We start from the raw sequence: 19,657 nt of genomic DNA on the forward strand, positions 1-19,657 counted from the left end.
GTCTGGTGTCGACACAGGCGAATCTCACGCCTCAGTGAAATTGTATCACGTCACAATTTCCATTTGGCTACAGGCAATTTGACGGTCATTTTTGACCGGCTTGCCGAGCATTAAATTTGGTAAAACGGATATCAATCGAAAGCTGACTCTGCACTGATTACGAAAATATAAATTTTATTCCGCTCGTGGCCCTGGAACCCCCGCAATCAGCCTCGAATTTTTTATTGTTATGGAGATTGGCATTGGGACGCAACAATGCTGTTTGGCTCTTTTTCTCTTGAGCTACTCTCTCGTTTCGCCAGACAGCATTGTTGCGTCCCAATGCCAATCTCCTAACAATGAAAAATTCGAGGCTGATTGTGGGAGTTCCAGGGCCACGAGCGGAATAAAATTTATATTTTCGTAATCAGTGCAGAGTCAGCTTTCGATTGATACCTGTTTTACCAAATTTAATGCTCGGCAAGCCGGTCAAAAATGACCGTCAAATTGCCTGTAGCCAAATGGAAATTGTGACGTGATACAATTTCACTGAGGCGTGAGATTTGCCTGTGTCGACACTCGACACCATATAGGACACTACGATACATCACAGTGGTGGTGCTTTATGCCGCAGTAGTTGCAAATTTCAACTTGGGGGGCTGAGTGGTTCTCGCTTAAGTCGTACTTCTCTGCATAGTGTGTTGGTCAGCGGAGGAGATTAGGCTCAGGCTTCACGTAGTAGAAACGGTGCCTGATTAATAAGAATACGCAGATAATTTACATGCTTTCACTTCCATAGCCTTCTAAATTTAAAATTATCCCCCAGACGAAATATTTCTATCGATGATATTATGCTGGTGCTGGATGATTCATGGATTACCAGTGAACCCAGCCCTCGGTGAACCCAGCCTCACAAACCCAGCCCTCGGTGAACCCAGCCCTCGGTGAACCCAGCCCTCGGTGAACCCAGCCCTCGGTGAACTCGGCCCTCGGGAACTTTTGTAATTAAGTGTATTAACAAGTATTATTATGAATTATTAAACTGATAATGTTATTATCAACTGATTTGTCGATCTTGTAAGGAGGTCAGGGCATGCGTAGATCACGCAGTCATGGCGTGATCAGATCACGGATTGCGCAAGCACCAAGCGCGGCCTTACAAACTCGGCCCTCGGTGAACTCGGACCTCGGTGAACCCGGCCCTCTGTGAATTCCGCCCTCGGGAAATTTTGTATTCACCGGCAACCCTAATATCCCCCCTCCCCCTCCCCTAATATCCCACCCCCGGCAACCCTAATATCCCCCTCCCCCAACCCTAATATCCCACCTCCCGCAACCCTAATATCCCACCTCCACCAACCCTAATATCCCACCTCCGGCAACCCTAATATCCCCCCTCCCCCAACCCTAATATCCCCCCTCCGGCAACCCTAATATCTCACCTCCGGCAACCCTAATATCCCACCTCCGGCAACCCTAATATCCCACCTCCGGCAACCCTAATATCCCACCTCCACCAACCCTAATATACCCCCTCCCCCAACCCTAATATCCCACCTCCGGCAACCCTAATATCCCACCTCCACCAACCCTAATATACCCCCTCCCCCAACCCTAATATCCCACCTCCACCAACCCTAATATCCCACCTCCAGCAACCCTAATATCCTACCTCCGCCAACCCTAATATCCCAGCTCCCAGCTTTAATTCAAAATTGTTCGGGGGCGGAATTCACCGAGGTCCATAGTATTCGAGAACAAGTAGAGTATGTGAGCGTCGCGTTATCTCCCCCGCACGCTTGTGAATACAAAAGTTCCCGAGGGCCGAGTTCACCGAGGGCTGGGTTCACCGAAGGCTGGGTTTGTGAGGCTGGGTTCACCGAGGGCTGGGTTCACCGGCAACCGATTCATGCAGCACCGGTTCCTGTGTTGAGTGTTACTTATATCATCTTTAACAGGCATATTCATCATTTCTACCAATGTATAGTCGATAGGGATTGAAAGTCTGTGAACTACTTCTTACTGGAATTGCAGTTATGTCGTACGGACGTGGTTGGAGAGTGAACCATTTGGTGGTATTGGCCTTATGCTTATCGGCAATATGGATTTTTATGTATTATGTGGCTTATGGAACTGGGATCACTTCTACTGACACTCGAGAGGTAAGGCAACAGGAGCAACTCCAAGAGAGGCTTCAAAAGGTAGGCAAATGTAGCGGTGCTCAATATAAATATGGAGATGTCGGGACTGCAATATACTCATATACTGGAGAATGTAAAATATATTTTGAGTTTGCATAGCCTATCATGCTACCATTGATTAATTTCTATTCACATGAATTATCTAATGAATTGTAGATATATTCGCCTGAAATGAATGTGATTGACATTAGGCTAAAAATTTTCCTCTCTTGTGCCTTTTCTTTACATTATAGAGCATGTTATCGCTAGAATACAGCTAAATGTTGAAACAGCCCCTTGAAGTCTTCTAATGGAATGCTCACGTCAGTCGATAATTATAACTGTGATCGACTCACTGTGAAAATGCCGGGTTTTTTGAGTTACACACGCCTCAATGTGTATCAAAAATTTGAAACCAATTTTACTTTGGATTTTGATGCACACTCAATATACAATATTTGCTTGTCCTGTATGGGTCCACCCATGGTATCTGCAAATAATAATCCCTGGAATGATGACGTGCCAGTGTCAATATGGGCTCTGTGCAATATGATACAGAATACTATCTTGTTCTATAACATTTTGATTTGTTAATGTATAGTTGTGGTCCCTAGCTGCTTTGATTTCACACTACAGTCCCACGAAATTTTAATTTTCTGTCATTATTTTCCTTTAGGTAACAATGATGCTCAAGGATAATCATAGATCGTTAGAAAAGTTGAAGTCGGACATCATGGATTACCGTGGCAACCTACTTAATAAGTTACGATCCGAGATTTCATCACAATTGAAAGCTACAGGTAACATAATTATCCTGTTCTTGATTTGAGAATGTAGGAATTTCTGCAGCCTACGATTAGAAACTGCCACGAGCATTTAACAAGCAGACATGCAGTTATGGCACCAGCACATGGACTGTCCCCGATGTGAAGTCCGCCAGTAGCCAATTTAACATGGATATTTAACGTCTAGGTCGGCCATATGCCATATATGTAATCTAAATGCGGCCGTGAATAGTAAAAAGGTTGAACACCCCTGTACTTGTGTAACAATAGCACTAGCACTGCTATTTTATCCTGTGCCATAATTGTGTTCCGATACGAGCTGTGACAGTATTAATCTTTCAGTCCGCTGTGTTTGCAGAAGTTCCGATGATTGCAAAAGAGCCAGCTGCACCACAGCAAATGGAAAAGGTGGTCAAGGAAGAAGTGATCGAGAAAGTGGTGGAAACGGAATCTCCACACGTTGCAGAAGACGAAGTGAGTATTTTTCTGCCCATCCATTTCTCCTGATTTATTGGCATCCGCATTTCTAAAAATAAACCGTTCAACGTTGCAAATCACTTTTTATTATCCCTTAGAAATATACAGTAATTCCTAAGAAATCTGTAATGACTGCAATCAACGTATCAGAACAACAAGTTTTAGCATCTTTCGTCGAATTAAAGTAGAGGATGCCTCGTAATTCATATTGCTTTTGCTGACACATTGTGAATTTATGTCATTATTATAGGCTACTCCTACTTAAGTAACTCGAGTGAAGAATCTTCCGTATTGTTGAATATTATATTCTTATAATATATTCATATACCGTATGTATCAATTGTAAACTAAAGTTCTGTACCTCCAAGAGTCTCTTCTATATTGTTCCTGCAATAGCAACCTTGGCCACCTTTTGAACTGATTAGTCAAAATATGTAATGCTGGCTAATTCTGACTTTCAGACTGTGATTCCGATTGTGATCACGGCGTGCAATAGGCCCTCAGTGTCGCGATGCTTAGATCGGCTCTTTGAGGTACGGGACGACAAGGTCGATCAGTTCCCGGTTATCGTCAGTCAAGATTGCGGTCATAAAGACACTGAGACCGTTCTTCGTGGTTATGGAGATAAAGTAAGTTTGTGGTTAGTTATCAAATCCAATATTCTGGTTTAGGAATCTATACTGTTGCCCGTGATATATTCGTTATTTAAGACCAACGCTGAAGCGAATTGTGCTCTTGCCAGTAGCCAACAGATTAGTTAACAGCAGTTCAAACCTGATGCAAACTTAGTCTATGGCTGCGTAGACAACTCAGACACGGTAGGCCTGATCGCTGGTCGTCAAAATTCAGAAGGCGTGTTTCATTGGAAGTAGGCCTATATTTTAAATGACACAAGTAAAGTCTATCCTCGTTGCGTTAGTAGTCTAGTACAGACCTACATATTGTGGAGCGTTTGCCTGATCCCCCATTTGTGGCCTTATTTTTTTAACGACATTAATTGGACAATGGACATGATGCAATAACATTAAAATGAATTATTAAAGTTCCTTCAGTTTTGTGTGATGTTTGCTTGGCGATGCGATAAGTAACCTTATACGATGCTTCGAGATAAGGTATTTGCTTTGTGATAAACCCTTGCTTGAGTACAGTTCCAGATTTCTGGGATTGTCAAATGAATTGTCGGGATAGACTGTTTTTGATTAATGAAAGTAAAACGTCTGTACTTTCAATTCTTTAACATATCTTGATATGGGATGATTAATTGATTAAATATAGGCAAAATTTTTATATAGAAAATTATTGACCTTGAATCAAAAACACTAAGATTTTCATTTGACCTTGCACTAACCCTTAAAACTAGTCTGTGGACCCCAATTTAGGGACCCATGCAGTCTATCAGGATGAGAAATCTATTCAATGTACAGATTTTTAGTAGCATAATAGATAGTATCGCCATTTAAAATAAAATAAATATAATATATTATTTCAGATAACATATGTGAAGCACGACCCTGAACCGGTTCCGGGCGGAGTCAGCAGTCATATGGTGGGATATTACAAAATCTCGAGCCACTACAAATTTGCTCTGACTCAGGTTAGTGCGAGCCAGATCATTCTAGTTGTCTAATTGGAATTGGAATTAGAGCGAAATTCTTGTAATCTAAATTTAATTTGGGAAATGTTTCTATCTAGTTTTATTTCTAATGTAATTTCTGGTTTTGCTGAAAATGCTACAGGAGAACTGTACAGTGCGAAACGAGCCAAGATTGGTGTACAGACATTCCCCACTTTCATGCTTATTAGAGTGAATTATGATCTGATATGAACTGAACTGAGCTTGATTTTTTGTTGTTTCCAATTTTTGTGAATTTAACAATTCGAATTCGAATCCAACTTGTAAAAGCTGAAGATTTTATAGCTATCCAACTGTGGTAACAAAAGTATTTTCTAAGGATGATATATTTTACAGGCTTTCGAGCACTTTCCCAAGGCAGATGCGATCATTATCTTGGAGGACGATATAGAAGTCTCGCCGGACTTTCTCTCTTACTTTCTAGCCATGTATAAGCTGTTGAATGAAGACGACAGTTTATGGTGCGCGTCTGCGTGGAATGACAATGGCCTTACTGATATTGTGGACGGTACTGAGAAGGGAGCTGAGTTGCTGTATCGGAGCGATTTCTTCCCAGGACTGGGTTGGTTGTTGAAGGTGAGACGTGGGTTTTATTACGACTGTTCCAAGCTGTGTCGATATCAGTTCTGATAAGGTGTGAAATAGGACCAGAAACTGTTAGGACGGAGGAAAATTACGATATTATGAATATTGCAACGGACAACACATTCATATGCGCAATTTATTCACTCTAAGCTTTTCAACTGACCCTCGTTGGGAGTGGCCGTCAGTAAATACGGAGATAGCAATTCGAAATATAAAGATGAAATAGGTAGTGTGAAGTAAGAATGGTATAACAACAACGAGAGAATTCACAAAACGCGAGCGTTAAGCAAAAATGCAATTAGTGTAATACAAATTGCTTGGCTATAATATATAGCCCGAGACGCAACGCTAATGAAATACACGGAGAGTGGGTCTTTTTGCCAACAAAGAATCGGTTGCTCGAGTTATATTATAGTCGATTCTAGAACCTTTAAATGGAACAGACTACGTCCGCGAGCAAGAATTGAAAATCTGCTATCGTTATACGATTTTGCACACTCTGGATGCGTAAGAAGGTGCTGACCTATTGCAGAGTTACATGCCATGGTCTGGTCAGTTGAAAAGCTTAGCGTGAATAAATCGCGAGTATGAATGTGTTGTTCGTCGCAATATTCAAATTCTGTACCACAAGGAACCTATTTAGAAATTATGAATGTGAGTCATTCTATATATCACTCGAGCAGAATTGAAAAAGGTGGGTTGAACCGGATTAAACTCAAAACTGAACAGTGAACATAATCGCTTGCACTCGGACTCGAGTCACAACATTATGACTTGGACTCGGACTTGACTCGGTGGCGAATTGAAAATGACTCGAGTCAAAGCTATAAAAGTGAGATTGACTTGTGACTTGGCTACAACCCTGACCTTTACACTACCGTAATAGTTATAATATCAATGTGAATTATAGTTCGATGTTTTTTCTCAAAGTGGAAGCCTTAGCCTCAATTGGTCATATCACAGCATCCAAAACATATTACAAATCTACGCAAGTTTGTGGGAATGAAATTTCTGTGAAGTCATGATCAACCCAAGGGCATTGTCACAAATTGCAATGCTGTCAATATGGTTTAAAATTACCGAATTATCATAAATTTGGTTCAGAACTGGCAATATTTTCTTTGTGGTCAAATAAGGTACATAAATATTTTAACTTTCCACAGCATACATGCAATCGAATCTCTTAGATACCGGTACTCGATTCTGCACAGCCCTAGTCTTTGTTGCTTAGCATGCAAATATATCCCGATTGATGTTGTTCTACTTGGAGATAACTCATTTACATTCCTATGCTCCTGGTGATAGTGCTTATGGCCAACATTGTAGTGCATTATTATATTTTATATTCGTAATACCAGAGATGAGTTTCGTTAGAAGTCTTTTTCTGATTTTACTGTATTTTAGAGAGACTATTCGAAATTGGAAGTACTATTTAGCGACTTTCCTTTCTGTTTCATCTTGGCGTCTTTCTAAATGTTGGTTAAAGAAGTTTTATATCTGTAGATCCACTCTTATTAAATCCTTTTCAGGTAGATTCCTACACGATTTGATAATGTTGCTTGAGATTTGACTCCACATGATTTAACAATGTCGTTTTAGATATTAGTACTTACTACTTATCTACATTGTCTGCCATTGCTCCTCACTGTAAAAGTATAGAAGTGTATGCTTGAAATGAAGGAACCAATATCCCCAGCTGTGATTTCAAATTATTTCAGTCATTTCTTGGAACTTACAGGGAAATCATTGCCGGCTTCCTGTCATCAATTTTCTGCGTTTACAGTAGACAGTATGCGAAGTGTTCATTTCCTTCCTTGCCTAGACTCCAAAATATGATATGTTTGATGATAGTTTGGTTGTTCTTTTGTAGGTCCCATCCTTGGTATGATTCGTTCCGACTTGTACAAGTACAAACTATTGTATTTTGAAAATGCTCGATTAGAACTAGAACTAATGGTCTTTAGAAATCCACAACGAACTAATTAAAACACAACTGACCAGATTGAATTCTGAAGCAAGTCATTGATTTGTATTTTATTGGAATTGTAATGACTCTACAGAAGAGCATCAGCTCAACATGTCACATGATGTCACTGAACTAGTAATGGCGGCACGAACATCACACCGGCATCACAATCCACCCCGAACAGCGACACATGTTTTCTAGTTTTCTTGCAACTAAACTTATTTAAATACACAATAAGAACTAGAAGTACTCACAGTTCAAAGTCTGCTACCAGAACTAGAACTAGTAAATAAAACAGTAATGAGTTGACAGTCATTTAAGTAGATTGCAAGTTTTAACCCTGTACTCACTCCTAATGACTTTTTTCGTATCTGATGAAATTCTTTGTTCAGAGATCAATTTGGGAGAAGGAGTTGTCATCGAAATGGCCTCCTGGATTCTGGGATGACTGGATGAGGGATCCAGCCCAGAGGAAAGAAAGAGCCTGTATAAGACCAGAGGTTTCGAGGACCTCGACGTTTGGCAAGACAGGGGTATGTATCCCCCTTTAAATATGTTGAAAAATCAATGGCCCCTATAAAAAATTGAGTTCTAAACATTATTCTAATTATAAAAAAATGGTTTATACAGTAACCTATAGTTGGATGATAAAATTAAGTAAATACACGTCATAATAAACACAATATTACATTAATTAGTTATTGCATATGTAGCTGATGATGATGGTTGAGCTTGTTTTGTTCTAATAATGTCTGGGTTTGGTGGTGAGGGGAAGGAAGTAAACTGATTGTAAACTAAACTTATTGCTGTACTACTACTTCTATTAAATTTTAATTTATTTCTTTTAGAGATGATAATTTTCAAATATTTCCATGGCTTTCCTCAAAAAGCCTCGTGCTCCATGTTGGGAACCCTGGTTTACCCTATTGGTTAATTGTTAAAGGAAACCTCTTTCAATTTTCATCTAGGTAATTGTGACTCTTTCATTTCTCGCTGTTGTAGGTGAGCGGTGGACAATTCTTTGACAGTCACTTGAAGTTCATCAAATTGAATGATTATTCGGTCGATTGGTCTTCAAAAGATCTATCATACCTTACCAAAGATAATTACGATCGGTAAGATGAGCATATTTAAGTTTTTCTTCCTACAATTTGCTGTGTTTTGCAGTTATAAATCTTCAATCAACACATAAGCTAATCGAGTGGGACATGGAATTTTTCTTGTTCTATATTTTTACCACTTCAACCTGGGATATCTATGCCTCCCTTACTCTCTATGACAGATGTAACTCATCTCTATAACGGAATAGTAACTCCGTGTTATCATAGTAAATAGTTGCACAGGATGGCGGAATTTGATATTCATGGTTGAAAGCGTGGCGGCCAAGACGGACATAGGGCGTATGCTATTCAACGCAATCTCCACAATTTGATGCCTCACCGACCTTATCCTTTGATGTTACATTTGTTTGTGGCAACTTCAAAGGCGCTTCGTGATCAGACAAACATCCGTGTCCAATTTTATCAATTATATATACTGTTTTGCATCAATACCAGTTCTATCATCAAAGGCTGTCCAGAATTCATGGAGTAACCGATCTTGTTGACGCACCCATGTCATAGCAACAACTCCTGTTTAGATGATTAATTTGAGCTGTTTCACTTCTAGACTTCTTACATGAGAATTGAGAAGTGAAGCACGATCGATTCATAAAGTGTTTTATAATGGATTTATATATATATAATTGCATTGAATTATTTTTTGTTTTTCAATATTTCCTGAATATAGATATCTATTAGGGTCGTTCAGATTTGAAAAATTGTCAGGAAATTTCGATGCTTGTGACCCAAATGATGGTTTAGTACATAAAAACACTTATATGAGCAATTTTGGTCATCTTCGTCGTGATCTTCTATCCCCGAAAAGCCCCCAAAGATGCACGGGGCGATTCTCCTTACTGCTTGATCTGTAGTGTTGACCATGTCACCGGTTTATAGCTTTTGTGACGTTATCATTCGAAAACGGCCGTGTAGAGACGATATATTGCAATAAAATAGATATGTTTTCAAAATGGTATTTAAATGCAGTCCTGTAAAGGCCACATGCATCTCACTTTTACTCAGCAAAACCTGTCTGTCATACTCATGGGAATCATGTATTAGTTGCACCATTGACATCGGCTTGATTTGGGTCGTACATTGAAGAAGCGCCGTTGGGTTGCAATCCGTTAACAAATACTGATATTCCCAGCTAGTTTTCAGCCATAAGGTATTATTCAAAGGAATGTAATGTCAGTTATACTTTTCTCAACTTCAAAACATCTGTAAAATACAGAGTTATCTTATTTTATGGTAGACTGCAATTTAGTTAAAGAAAAATGCCTGAAACAATGCATCAGCACAATATCCAGCGCTTGCCTTATAGGTATTCTTGTCATATTCCATACGTTGGCAACCTTTTCAACAGTTTGAAGTACACAGTCCTGCGTTGTGGTAGTTTCGGAGCAATTTTCTTTCAGATATGGCGGATGTAGTAGAACCTCATCTAGAGTCGGTAACTTGGAGTGATTATTACACTCAGATAAATATCCGACCGAATAGTGACCAGAATATCAGACCAAATAGTGGGCAGACCTGAATCTTGTTCATGGTTGGTCTGCAAAACCCATATCCGCTTTGTTTCAGACATTCTTCTGCAACTAAATTGCAGTCTACCATAAAATAAGATAACTCGGTATTTTACAGATGATTTGAAGTTGAGAAAAGTATAACTGACATTACATACCTTTGAATAATACCTTATGGCTGAAAACAAGCTGGGAATATCAGTATTTGTTCACGTATTGCAACCCAACGGCGCTTCTTCAATGTACGATCCAAATCAAGCCGATGTCAATGGTGCAACCAATACATGATTCCCATGAGCGTGATAGACAGGTTGTGCAGAGTGAAATCGATATGCATGTGGCCTTAATAGGACTGCATTCAAGTACAATTTTGAAAACATGGCTATTTTATTGCAATATATTATCTCTACACGGCCCTTTTCAACTGATAACGTCACAAAAGCTAGAAACCAGTGTCGTGGTCAACATTACATATCCAGTAGTAAGGAGAATTGCCCCGTGGATCTTTGGGGAGTTTTCGGGGATAGAAGATCACGATGAAGATGACCAAAATTGCTCATAAAAGTGTTTTTATGTACTAAACCATCATTTGGGTCACAAGCATCGAAGTTTCCTGACAATTTTTCAAATCTGAACAACCCTAATATCTATGTCTATGAAAGATCTATATTCTATAATTATGTTTATGTTTATTTCTGTATCACAGTATATATGCCAGTATCTATTTGAAATTGTAAAGCCAGTGACCTCTTGAATGTTATGCACCTTCAGACATCAATTTCCTTGACAGGTTTGAATGCACGCAACAATCAAATCCATTGTCACTGCCTGTTTCTCAGTTATGTTCTTGTTCACGCATCTTTGTATTGCTGTGACGTAGCAGAAACGGAACTGCTATAAGCAATCTGGTTAATTATCTTTCCTATTTTTCATTTAGAACATTCAAGGAGCGTGTATATGGTCTTCCTTTATTAACCATCGGTGAAATAATTGAGAACAAAATGCCTGACGCCCGCGAAGTTCGTATCGAGTATGCAACGGCGCAGACTTTCAAAGATGTTGCGAAAAAACTACATCTCATGACTGATTTTAAAGCCGGCGTGCCGAGAACTGCGTATATGGGTATTGTCACAACCCTCTATAAAGGCAGAAGGGTATTTATAAGCCCACCTGAAAACTGGAAAGGGTACGACGAGAAATGGTCGTAGTAGCAATACATACTTCTAGTGCAATTTTCAAATATTTTCATGTATGTATGTATGTATATATCGTTGCTGTGGAATTATGTCCATTGTTCAAATGGAGAAAATCAGGTTCCTGTAAAGTTTTCAATTTTTCAGCCATAGTTATGTTTGTCACATTGTTTGCAAGTAACCATGGCCAAGATATGGTCGAAAGAAATTGAAAATTGATTTGATGACTTAATTTTTTCAAAAAAGTGAAAACGGACGTAAGCTTCTCTGAACCACAGTGATGATATGAGCCCAATCTGCACAACATGTGTTAGGCCGATATCGATTTATGATTTATATGGCATGTCTTAGTGGTATAAAACTGCAGTATTTCAGATTTTACATGCGAAATACCATAATGTGCTAATAGTTGGACAGGGATATACTTTACATGTTGAACTTTTGTCTAGAACTTCCCATTGAAATGTCATCCCCTCAGTCTTTATTCATTCAACAGTACACCTAGTTACTGTGTATTAGTACTATTTTATGTATTGTGTCTGTCTGTTCTAAAGCTTCTTCATATGTTCAATTCAATATGTTTTGATTTCTTGATATATTTCTGAATATTGCCAAATTTGATGTGCTTATGATCTCATTGAGGCTCGCTGCTCTATTTTGTTTTATGATGATCAAACGATTGTAGGATTAGTGTTTTGGTATCATATTCGTCTTTTGGTACATCTGTGGTCTGTCCTCTATCACAAGGTGAGTTCTTTTCAAGCGGGCATAACTGCATTGCTACCTGGTTGCATATTTATTAACGTAATATGTGTTATCGCGATACTTTCGTGTTTCTTATTATGAGGGGCTGCTGTAATTGTAGTTACATATTTAACTCAACTCCGCTGCCAGAAATTATATTTGATATCAAACGACTGTTGCTAAAAAAAAGAACAGTTTCAAGCTTCGCGAGTTGCGTTTTTACGGATCTTACGTAGGCCTACTGGAAAGCAAGTGATGGCGAAAATGGTGCGAGGAAAGGAAATATTAATATGCACGGGAGACAGAAAGTGTTTGCTAATATTACTTGTCCTGTCTCGCTCAAAAGTTTGATAGAAGAGATGCCGAAATGAAAATGCATTCGATCTTGCATCGTCTTTCCTAATTCCTTGCACACTATCAGCAAACTTTAATTGGTTGAAGGCGCTGCAGGAGAGTGAAAGGATCATGGTTAATCGACGCGGTGATCTACCTACCTCCTGTCAAACATCTCTCTCTAATCGCCAGCGCGAGCTTTGAGCAATTAGCATAGCCGTTACAAGTTACAGACTTTCAGTACACGCACTGTGCCTGACGATGGCCAGTGGGGCTGAATATATTCACTTCAGTATATTATTAACAATTTTATGGGCTATGACCGGACCACCACTGTGGAACGGCAAGCCGACAGTCGTCGAGCATGTCCACATTCAAGCAGATCATCGGACCTCGATCTGATATATCGATCTATGCCGCTCCATCTTTATCACTTGCCTCTTTATAACATCTTCCGATACTTTGCATTCTGTATGCATGCTTCTTCTTTACATCGTCTCCAGATTCTCAGGTGAGTGTCTGGTCACTACTCCAGACTACTCCAAGTCGTTTCGATACATCCCTACTTTTATAATATTGCAATCTTGTGATGTTTTCAAAGGTTAAAATTACTAAACCTTTCAGTTATAGTAATTTATCTCGTGTACGCCGAGTAGTCGTAAATGGACTCAAATTTTCACGGATCACTTGTTGCATAAGTAAAGAAATCGCTGAATGCATTGAGTCTGCGTACGGCGGTCAACCGATATCATTCAAACTGCGTCGCTGAAAAATAGCAATGCCGCGGGAAATTATAACTTTACAAGTCGGACAGTGTGGTAATCAAGTTGGCTTTGAATTCTGGAAGCAACTCTGCGGCGAACATGGCATAAGACCGGACGGAATATTGGAAGATTTTGCAACCGATGGAACAGACAGAAAAGATGTGTTTTTCTACCAAGCCGATGACGAACACTACATCCCCAGGTATTAATTATGTCTTTCCGTTATGTTGGTATGAAGTGATTGTTGTTCAATTACAATAAATAAAGGCATCGATCGCTGTAAGAAAGCTCTGTCTCTGTCAATTGACTTAACCTATTAAGATTATAAGATACGTGATAGAGACTATTTCTAACAAATCAGAGTCAATAAATTAAAATCAAACCCTTGATGTCTTGAGTTGAAAGCCACGGGTTAGCCAGGGGCGGGCTGTAATTTCAAAGACTACTTCAAGTCATTTCGACCTTCCTACCTTTTCATTGTATTGCAATCTTGTGGTGTATTGATTACGGTAGATAAAATTACTAATGAACTGAACTGATATATTCGTCTTATTATCTTTGAATATACTTCAGTAAATTTTCGTTTGAAGAAGCTCTTGTTTGTAGGTACAGAAATTCAATATACAATTAAATAATATATTAAATTTGCTATAAGCCCAAATATTTTCTGCAGGGATAATCATATTGCAATAAACCTAAATATTTTTGGCTGACTCTCCCACTACTAGTTACTGTTAATTGCCCCTGACGAGTGTCAGCCGAAAATATTCAGGTCTATTGCAATATGAATATATATCATTCAATTGTAAATTTGCATTATTAAGCATATGAATGAAATGGTCTCTCATTATAGAATAATTCCACCGAAAATCAATTCATTCATTGGCTCGAAGCCATGTTTTGACCTGCGCCGCAGGTCCTGCGGAAGCACGTGACACTATTCTCTTCAATATCCGAAATTTTACATTCTATGTTTCCAGGGCAGTGCTGATAGATCTTGAACCAAGAGTTGTGAACTCAATCAAGAATTCCGAGTACGCCAACTTATATAACCCGGAAAATGTGTACTTATCGGAGCAAGGTGGTGGTGCTGGAAATAATTGGGCCGTTGGATATCAACAAGCATCAAGCATTCATGAAGAAGTGTTTGATATCATCGATCGGGAGGCTGATGGATCTGATAACTTGGAAGGTATTTTCAAAGCTCGGGTGTCTATCAAGGCCCTCTAATATGAAACACCACTCCAACCCATATTAGGAACAATTCCTTATATGTATTTAATCCAAGTGCGACAACTATCTTGTTCAATCCCACAAACTTTGAAAGCCTACAATACCTAAGTTGAATAATATATTTATATTGATATAAACCTGAATATTTGTGGCTGACACTCGTCAGGGGGTAATCGTCGGCAACTATAGAGAATTGGAAAGAACATTAAGAACACAATTCTCCATGTGTAGTTCATTAGTGTTGCGTCTCTTGCTATATAATATAGCTATTATGGCCAACTTGTATTGTACTTATTGCATGGATTGCATGGTGGCTTAATCCTCTCATTTTGCGAATTCACTTATTGTTGTTTTCATACTATTCTTACGTTACGGTCACACTATCTATTTCATCTATAAATTTCGAATTGCAATCTCTGTATTCACTGACGGCCAATGAGTGTCAGTTTAAAAGCTTGGAATGAATAAATTACGAACTTGAGTGTGTTGTTCGTTAATCGTTACAATATTCAAATTTTGTACCACAAGGAACTTGTTCAAATTCTCTACTAGTTGCTGACAATTACCCCTGACGAGTGTCAACTGAAAATATTAGGGTTTGTTTCAATATGAAAATGTCATGCAACTGTATATTGAAGTTCTACCTGCAAGAAGCCCTTTAGTTTCATGTATTCCTATTATGAACTATTACCAATATGTGCTGCAACCAACTTATTTTTTTATCAAAATATGTTTCTTATTTTCCTTAAATATTAGACTCATCCTGTGCACTTACTTCCTTACTATGATAAGTTTGCTGTGGTGGACTCGATGATCACCAGATTATGCAGAATTATATCGCAATTACTATACATTTAAACAATGTAACTGCGTAGTGCGTAGTGCATATACATACATCTACCATTGTAGATTCCATATCATAATCCTTTTTTCTTAACTACAATTCCCTTACTGCGACTGGTCAATCTTTTCTGTGTCATTTGTAGTTTGAATCGTGTATCTGGTACTTTTCTGATGATGGATAAATTTTCTCCATGGTAAAGTATTGTTTTTAGGGCTTCCTCTTTCACATCAGTCGTGTTGTTTTGCAGGATTCATGCTATGTCATTCCACGGCTGGGGGTACCGGATCTGGCATGGGTTCGTATATTTTGGAGCATCTCAGCGATAGGTATCCAAAGAAACTGATTCAAACGTACAGTGTGTTCCCAAACCAAGATGAAATATCTGATGTGGTCGTTCAACCCTACAACACATTGCTGACGCTGAAAAGGTAGGGTATAGAAAATCATTACAGCGATTTTGTACTATTACACAGTTGTAATCTGACTACTTTGTATGTTGTGACTTGGTAGGTATATGACATGAGGTATCATAATTGGGGCTGGGCACAATGATTCGTGTATAAATTTGAGTAGTGAGAGATAATTGGTTTCGAGTACTGATATTATGCGCTCCTTGCCACTAAAAGTTTCGATACTGTCTTACAATATGGAGGCCTGTAAACCTTGATCAATCGTATCTAATCTACTGATGTCAGTGGAAATTACGTTTTTGTGAAGTTGTTTGTCGCATTGTCACAAAATGCAATGAAAAAGGTGTGATTGGCATTACATTCTTTTCGGTCTCAAAAATGTACGTCATTGAACTTTTCCACATCAGTCACAGCACTTCATAATGTATGATACTCTAATATATTGACTCGACTCGTAGCCTGTCACTCGATTCAGAATCGAATCACTTGAGTAATCGATTTTGTGCGGCCTTGATTATCACTAAACTATGTAAAGCAATAGGTAATGTAGCAATGAGTAAATTCTAAAATAGCTCCCGAAAATCCTTGATCTCGAATACAAAAGTGACTTTTTTAGGTTGGCTTTGCATGCTGATGTGACGGTCGTCCTCGACAACACCGCGTTGAACAGCATCGCCGCTGATCGTCTGCATATCCAGAACCCGACATTTCAGCAAATCAATAAGCTCGTGTCGACTATTATGTCTGCAAGCACCGCCACGCTACGCTACCCGGGCTATATGAACAATGACTTGATTGGACTCACTGCTTCGCTCATCCCAACTCCAAGGTAAGAGAAGAGAAGTGTATTGGGTGCAGAGGTGGTCAGTAACGAAGTACTTGCACTTTTTCGGAGCACTCAAAGCATGTTTTGAGTACTTGTGCTACTTACTCAAGTGGTTGTGTCTTAAAGCCTTCCACTTCTACAGTCTTCAGGCAAAACTGCTGACTTTTTACAATTTGAAAAGTAGTAAGCACTTTTGTGCTAAGTTTGTATCACTTTTTTGAGTGATGAGCGAGAGTTACTTATTGCTATTTGGATTTTGAAAAGTAAAATGCAGTTTCGGGATAAGTTTGCGTCACGTTCTTGAGTGAAATTTTTGTGGGAACCGCGTGAAATAGCCCCCATAGGAAGATTCTAACTAGTTATAGCGTCTTTTGATATTAGAAGTTAGCGGCGAAGGTTTAAACTGCAATTTTAAAAGTAGCCTAGGCGTGTGTTACTTCTACTTCTAGTTTAGTCGAGTTATGATTATGACTATTGGAATGTTTGTACTCCAAGCTTGGCTCGTTTTGCAATATACAGTTCTCCTATAGCATTTTCAGGAAAACCAGAAACCAGATTAGAATTGAAGTTTAGAGCGTAGAAACATTTCACAAATTTTAGATTAGAATTAGATTACTGCCAATATAACTCTAATTAGACAACTAGATTTATCTAGTGCAAATCTGCTCAGGAGCATAATGTACTATAGTTTGCATTTAATCTCTCATGTTCAGACTTCATTTCTTGATGACGGGTTACACGCCTCTCACCACCGACAAATCCACAACGTCCGTCCGCAAGACCACGGTGCTGGACGTGATGCGCAGGCTGCTGCAGCCTAAAAACATGATGGTGTACACGGGACGGGATCGAGATCCCAAACATTGCTACATATCCATCCTGAACATCATCCAAGGAGAGATCGATCCCACTCAGGTCCATAAGAGCCTGCAGAGGATTCGGGAGAGAAAACTGGCGCAGTTCATACCTTGGGGACCTGCAAGTATTCAGGTAGTGCTGAGTTTATTGCTCCTGTCTGCTCTTGTGAGACTTGGACAACTAGATAATTGTAGACTTGTAGTGTCTAATTAGACTAATTTGAGCAAAATGCCGTTAATCTAATTCTAATCAAATTTATGAAATGTTTCTACACTCTAATTTCAATTCTAATATAATTTACAGTTTTCCTGAAAATACCACAGAGACCCATATAGTGCGAAACAAGCTAAGCTTACTCTACGGACATTTGTCATTGTCTTGTTAATGAGAATGGACTTGGTTTGATATGAACTGAACTTGAACTTGAACTTGTTGTATCACTTCACAATTCAGAATTGAATTGAGTTTTTAAGTTCTTGTCAATTCAGTACGGTAATTCTAATTTGGAAAGAACTGCCTCACTATAATTCTAATCTAATTTGAAAAAGCTCAAAATTTCTAGTAGTCCAAGTCATTCCAATCAGCATATTATGCCCCGAAACTCAAGCTGTCAACATGACACTCACACCAAATCCAAGAACTGGTGCTAGATTGCTTACCTGATATCTTCTTTACCTGAGCTTTACTTGTAGAATATATTGAAAACGGCAAAGTGACAGTTTCCACAGTTTCAGTGTTGATTGCTGCGTTTGCGTTGCTATCAAGATCACCTTTTCTGATCCGCTTCATTTACAGGTGGCTCTCTCACGAAAATCTCCGTATGTGTCATCTGCGCACCGTGTCAGCGGGCTTATGCTCGCCAATCATACCAGCATTGGCTTACTGTTTGCGCGTTCAGCTCGACAGTTTGATAAGCTTAGGAAAAGGGAAGCTTTCTTGGAACAGTTCAAAAAGGTAAGTTTTTTTGCCGGGTCCATTTTGTTTGTAATGATGTATTTCGGTTACCACATATTACACTTTTCCCTTCATATTCTCATAAAAAAAGTAATATGATGAGTGGGTGGTTTCCAAACTTTTTAAGTGGAAACCCAAATCTTGAATTTATAACCATTTGATGTCCGCAATGGGTACTTACTTACAACGGTAGTTCTCAACCTTTGTCCGGCCACAGACTCTATGAAGGAAATTTCCCATTAGATAGACTTCATAGACATATATCTAATAATGATATTATCATCCTGTTCTACAAAACAGCTCTTTTATCTTATCAGGAGGGTATGCTCAATGCTCATAGATATATATAGTAATGATGTTACCATCCTGTTCTACAAAACGGCTCTTTTATCTTATCAGGAGGATATGTTTAAAGAAAATTTGGACGAGATGGACAACTCTAGAGAAGTTGTACAGCAATTGGTTGACGAATACCAAGCGGCCGCAACACCCAATTACCTGTCGTGGGGTGATGATCAGGAAAAGTAAGGACCTGACACACGCGGTATTTTCCAATTGCGATCCAAGTTCAATTCGGAAGGTGGATGTCATCGTTGGGTGCTTTCAGACTAAAGCCACAGCAACAAATCCTGGCGTTTTTGTTGCGAACACGGAATATATGTGAACTCCTATCGCATTCCTTGGTGTATTCTGTTTATGCCTGTGCCAAAGCTTATCATCTGGTGACATGTTGCTTTAGGCCAACTGAAGTAAATTTCCTATGAGGAATTTCAGGCCATCTCAAGGGTTGCCTTCATTTTGTTCGTGCATTTGATGCGAATGGAGCTCTTGTCGCTATGAAAAGATAGCTGCCGATTGTGTATTGTACAATTTACATATTGGACAGTAGGCTTTACTTTTTGTTTGTTGGTAGAATTACTTTCACAATATACATTTTTCTATAAAAGTTTGGTTTGCCGTTGTACATTTGTGAAGTAGGCAGTGTGGTACAAGCTTCACGAGCCTCAAGGACGCGTAAAATGCAGGATATGCTTGCAAAACGGAAAACTGGTGTATTTATCAAAGGGACAAATTCGCTCCCAAGTCTTCGATGATGTGCGTACCGTACGCACTTCTTCGACGGCCTCTGCGTGTTTGAAACACAACAAATAACTATTTCATCATCATTAAAATATACATATGCGGTGAAATATCGAAATCACACAGTCAATTGCTTCTTATTGGTATTGGGACGATTTAATTTTCGTGGTCGGGGCGAAATCTGGTG

General features: G+C 39.1%; 3 protein-coding genes across 4 annotated transcripts in view; 2 read left to right on the forward strand and 1 right to left on the reverse strand.

Moving 5' to 3' along the window:
- The window catches only part of LOC145458561 (nondiscriminating glutamyl-tRNA synthetase EARS2, mitochondrial-like), a 205,182-nt gene that overhangs the window by 61,583 nt on the left and 123,942 nt on the right, over window positions 1–19,657 (reverse strand). The window lies entirely within an intron of this gene.
- LOC145458563 (alpha-1,3-mannosyl-glycoprotein 2-beta-N-acetylglucosaminyltransferase-like) lies at window positions 1,910–12,374 on the forward strand. 2 transcript variants are annotated; one of them, XM_080336970.1, is made up of 9 exons: window positions 1,910–2,180; window positions 2,836–2,959; window positions 3,303–3,418; window positions 3,883–4,050; window positions 4,911–5,015; window positions 5,391–5,630; window positions 7,998–8,138; window positions 8,608–8,720; window positions 11,169–12,374. In XM_080336970.1, exons 1-9 carry the CDS (start codon window positions 2,016–2,018, stop codon window positions 11,437–11,439), a joined length of 1,443 nt encoding a protein of 480 aa, XP_080193096.1. In that variant the 5' UTR covers window positions 1,910–2,015; the 3' UTR covers window positions 11,440–12,374. The 2 variants fall into 2 exon arrangements, with proteins under 2 accessions (XP_080193096.1, XP_080193097.1); XM_080336971.1 differs by having other exon boundaries at window positions 1,910–2,141.
- Window positions 13,198–19,336, forward strand: LOC145458565 (tubulin gamma-1 chain-like). Its single transcript, XM_080336973.1, has 7 exons — window positions 13,198–13,467; window positions 14,246–14,457; window positions 15,590–15,770; window positions 16,369–16,581; window positions 17,292–17,568; window positions 18,232–18,390; window positions 18,790–19,336. The coding sequence occupies exons 1-7, from the start codon at window positions 13,280–13,282 to the stop codon at window positions 18,916–18,918; spliced, it is 1,359 nt and encodes a 452-aa protein (XP_080193099.1). The 5' UTR covers window positions 13,198–13,279; the 3' UTR covers window positions 18,919–19,336.

Source organism: Botryllus schlosseri, chromosome 16 (assembly GCF_051294905.1).
Source record: "Botryllus schlosseri isolate E-star chromosome 16, Bs_hap1, whole genome shotgun sequence".
NCBI classification, from domain to species: Eukaryota; Metazoa; Chordata; class Ascidiacea; order Stolidobranchia; family Styelidae; genus Botryllus; species Botryllus schlosseri.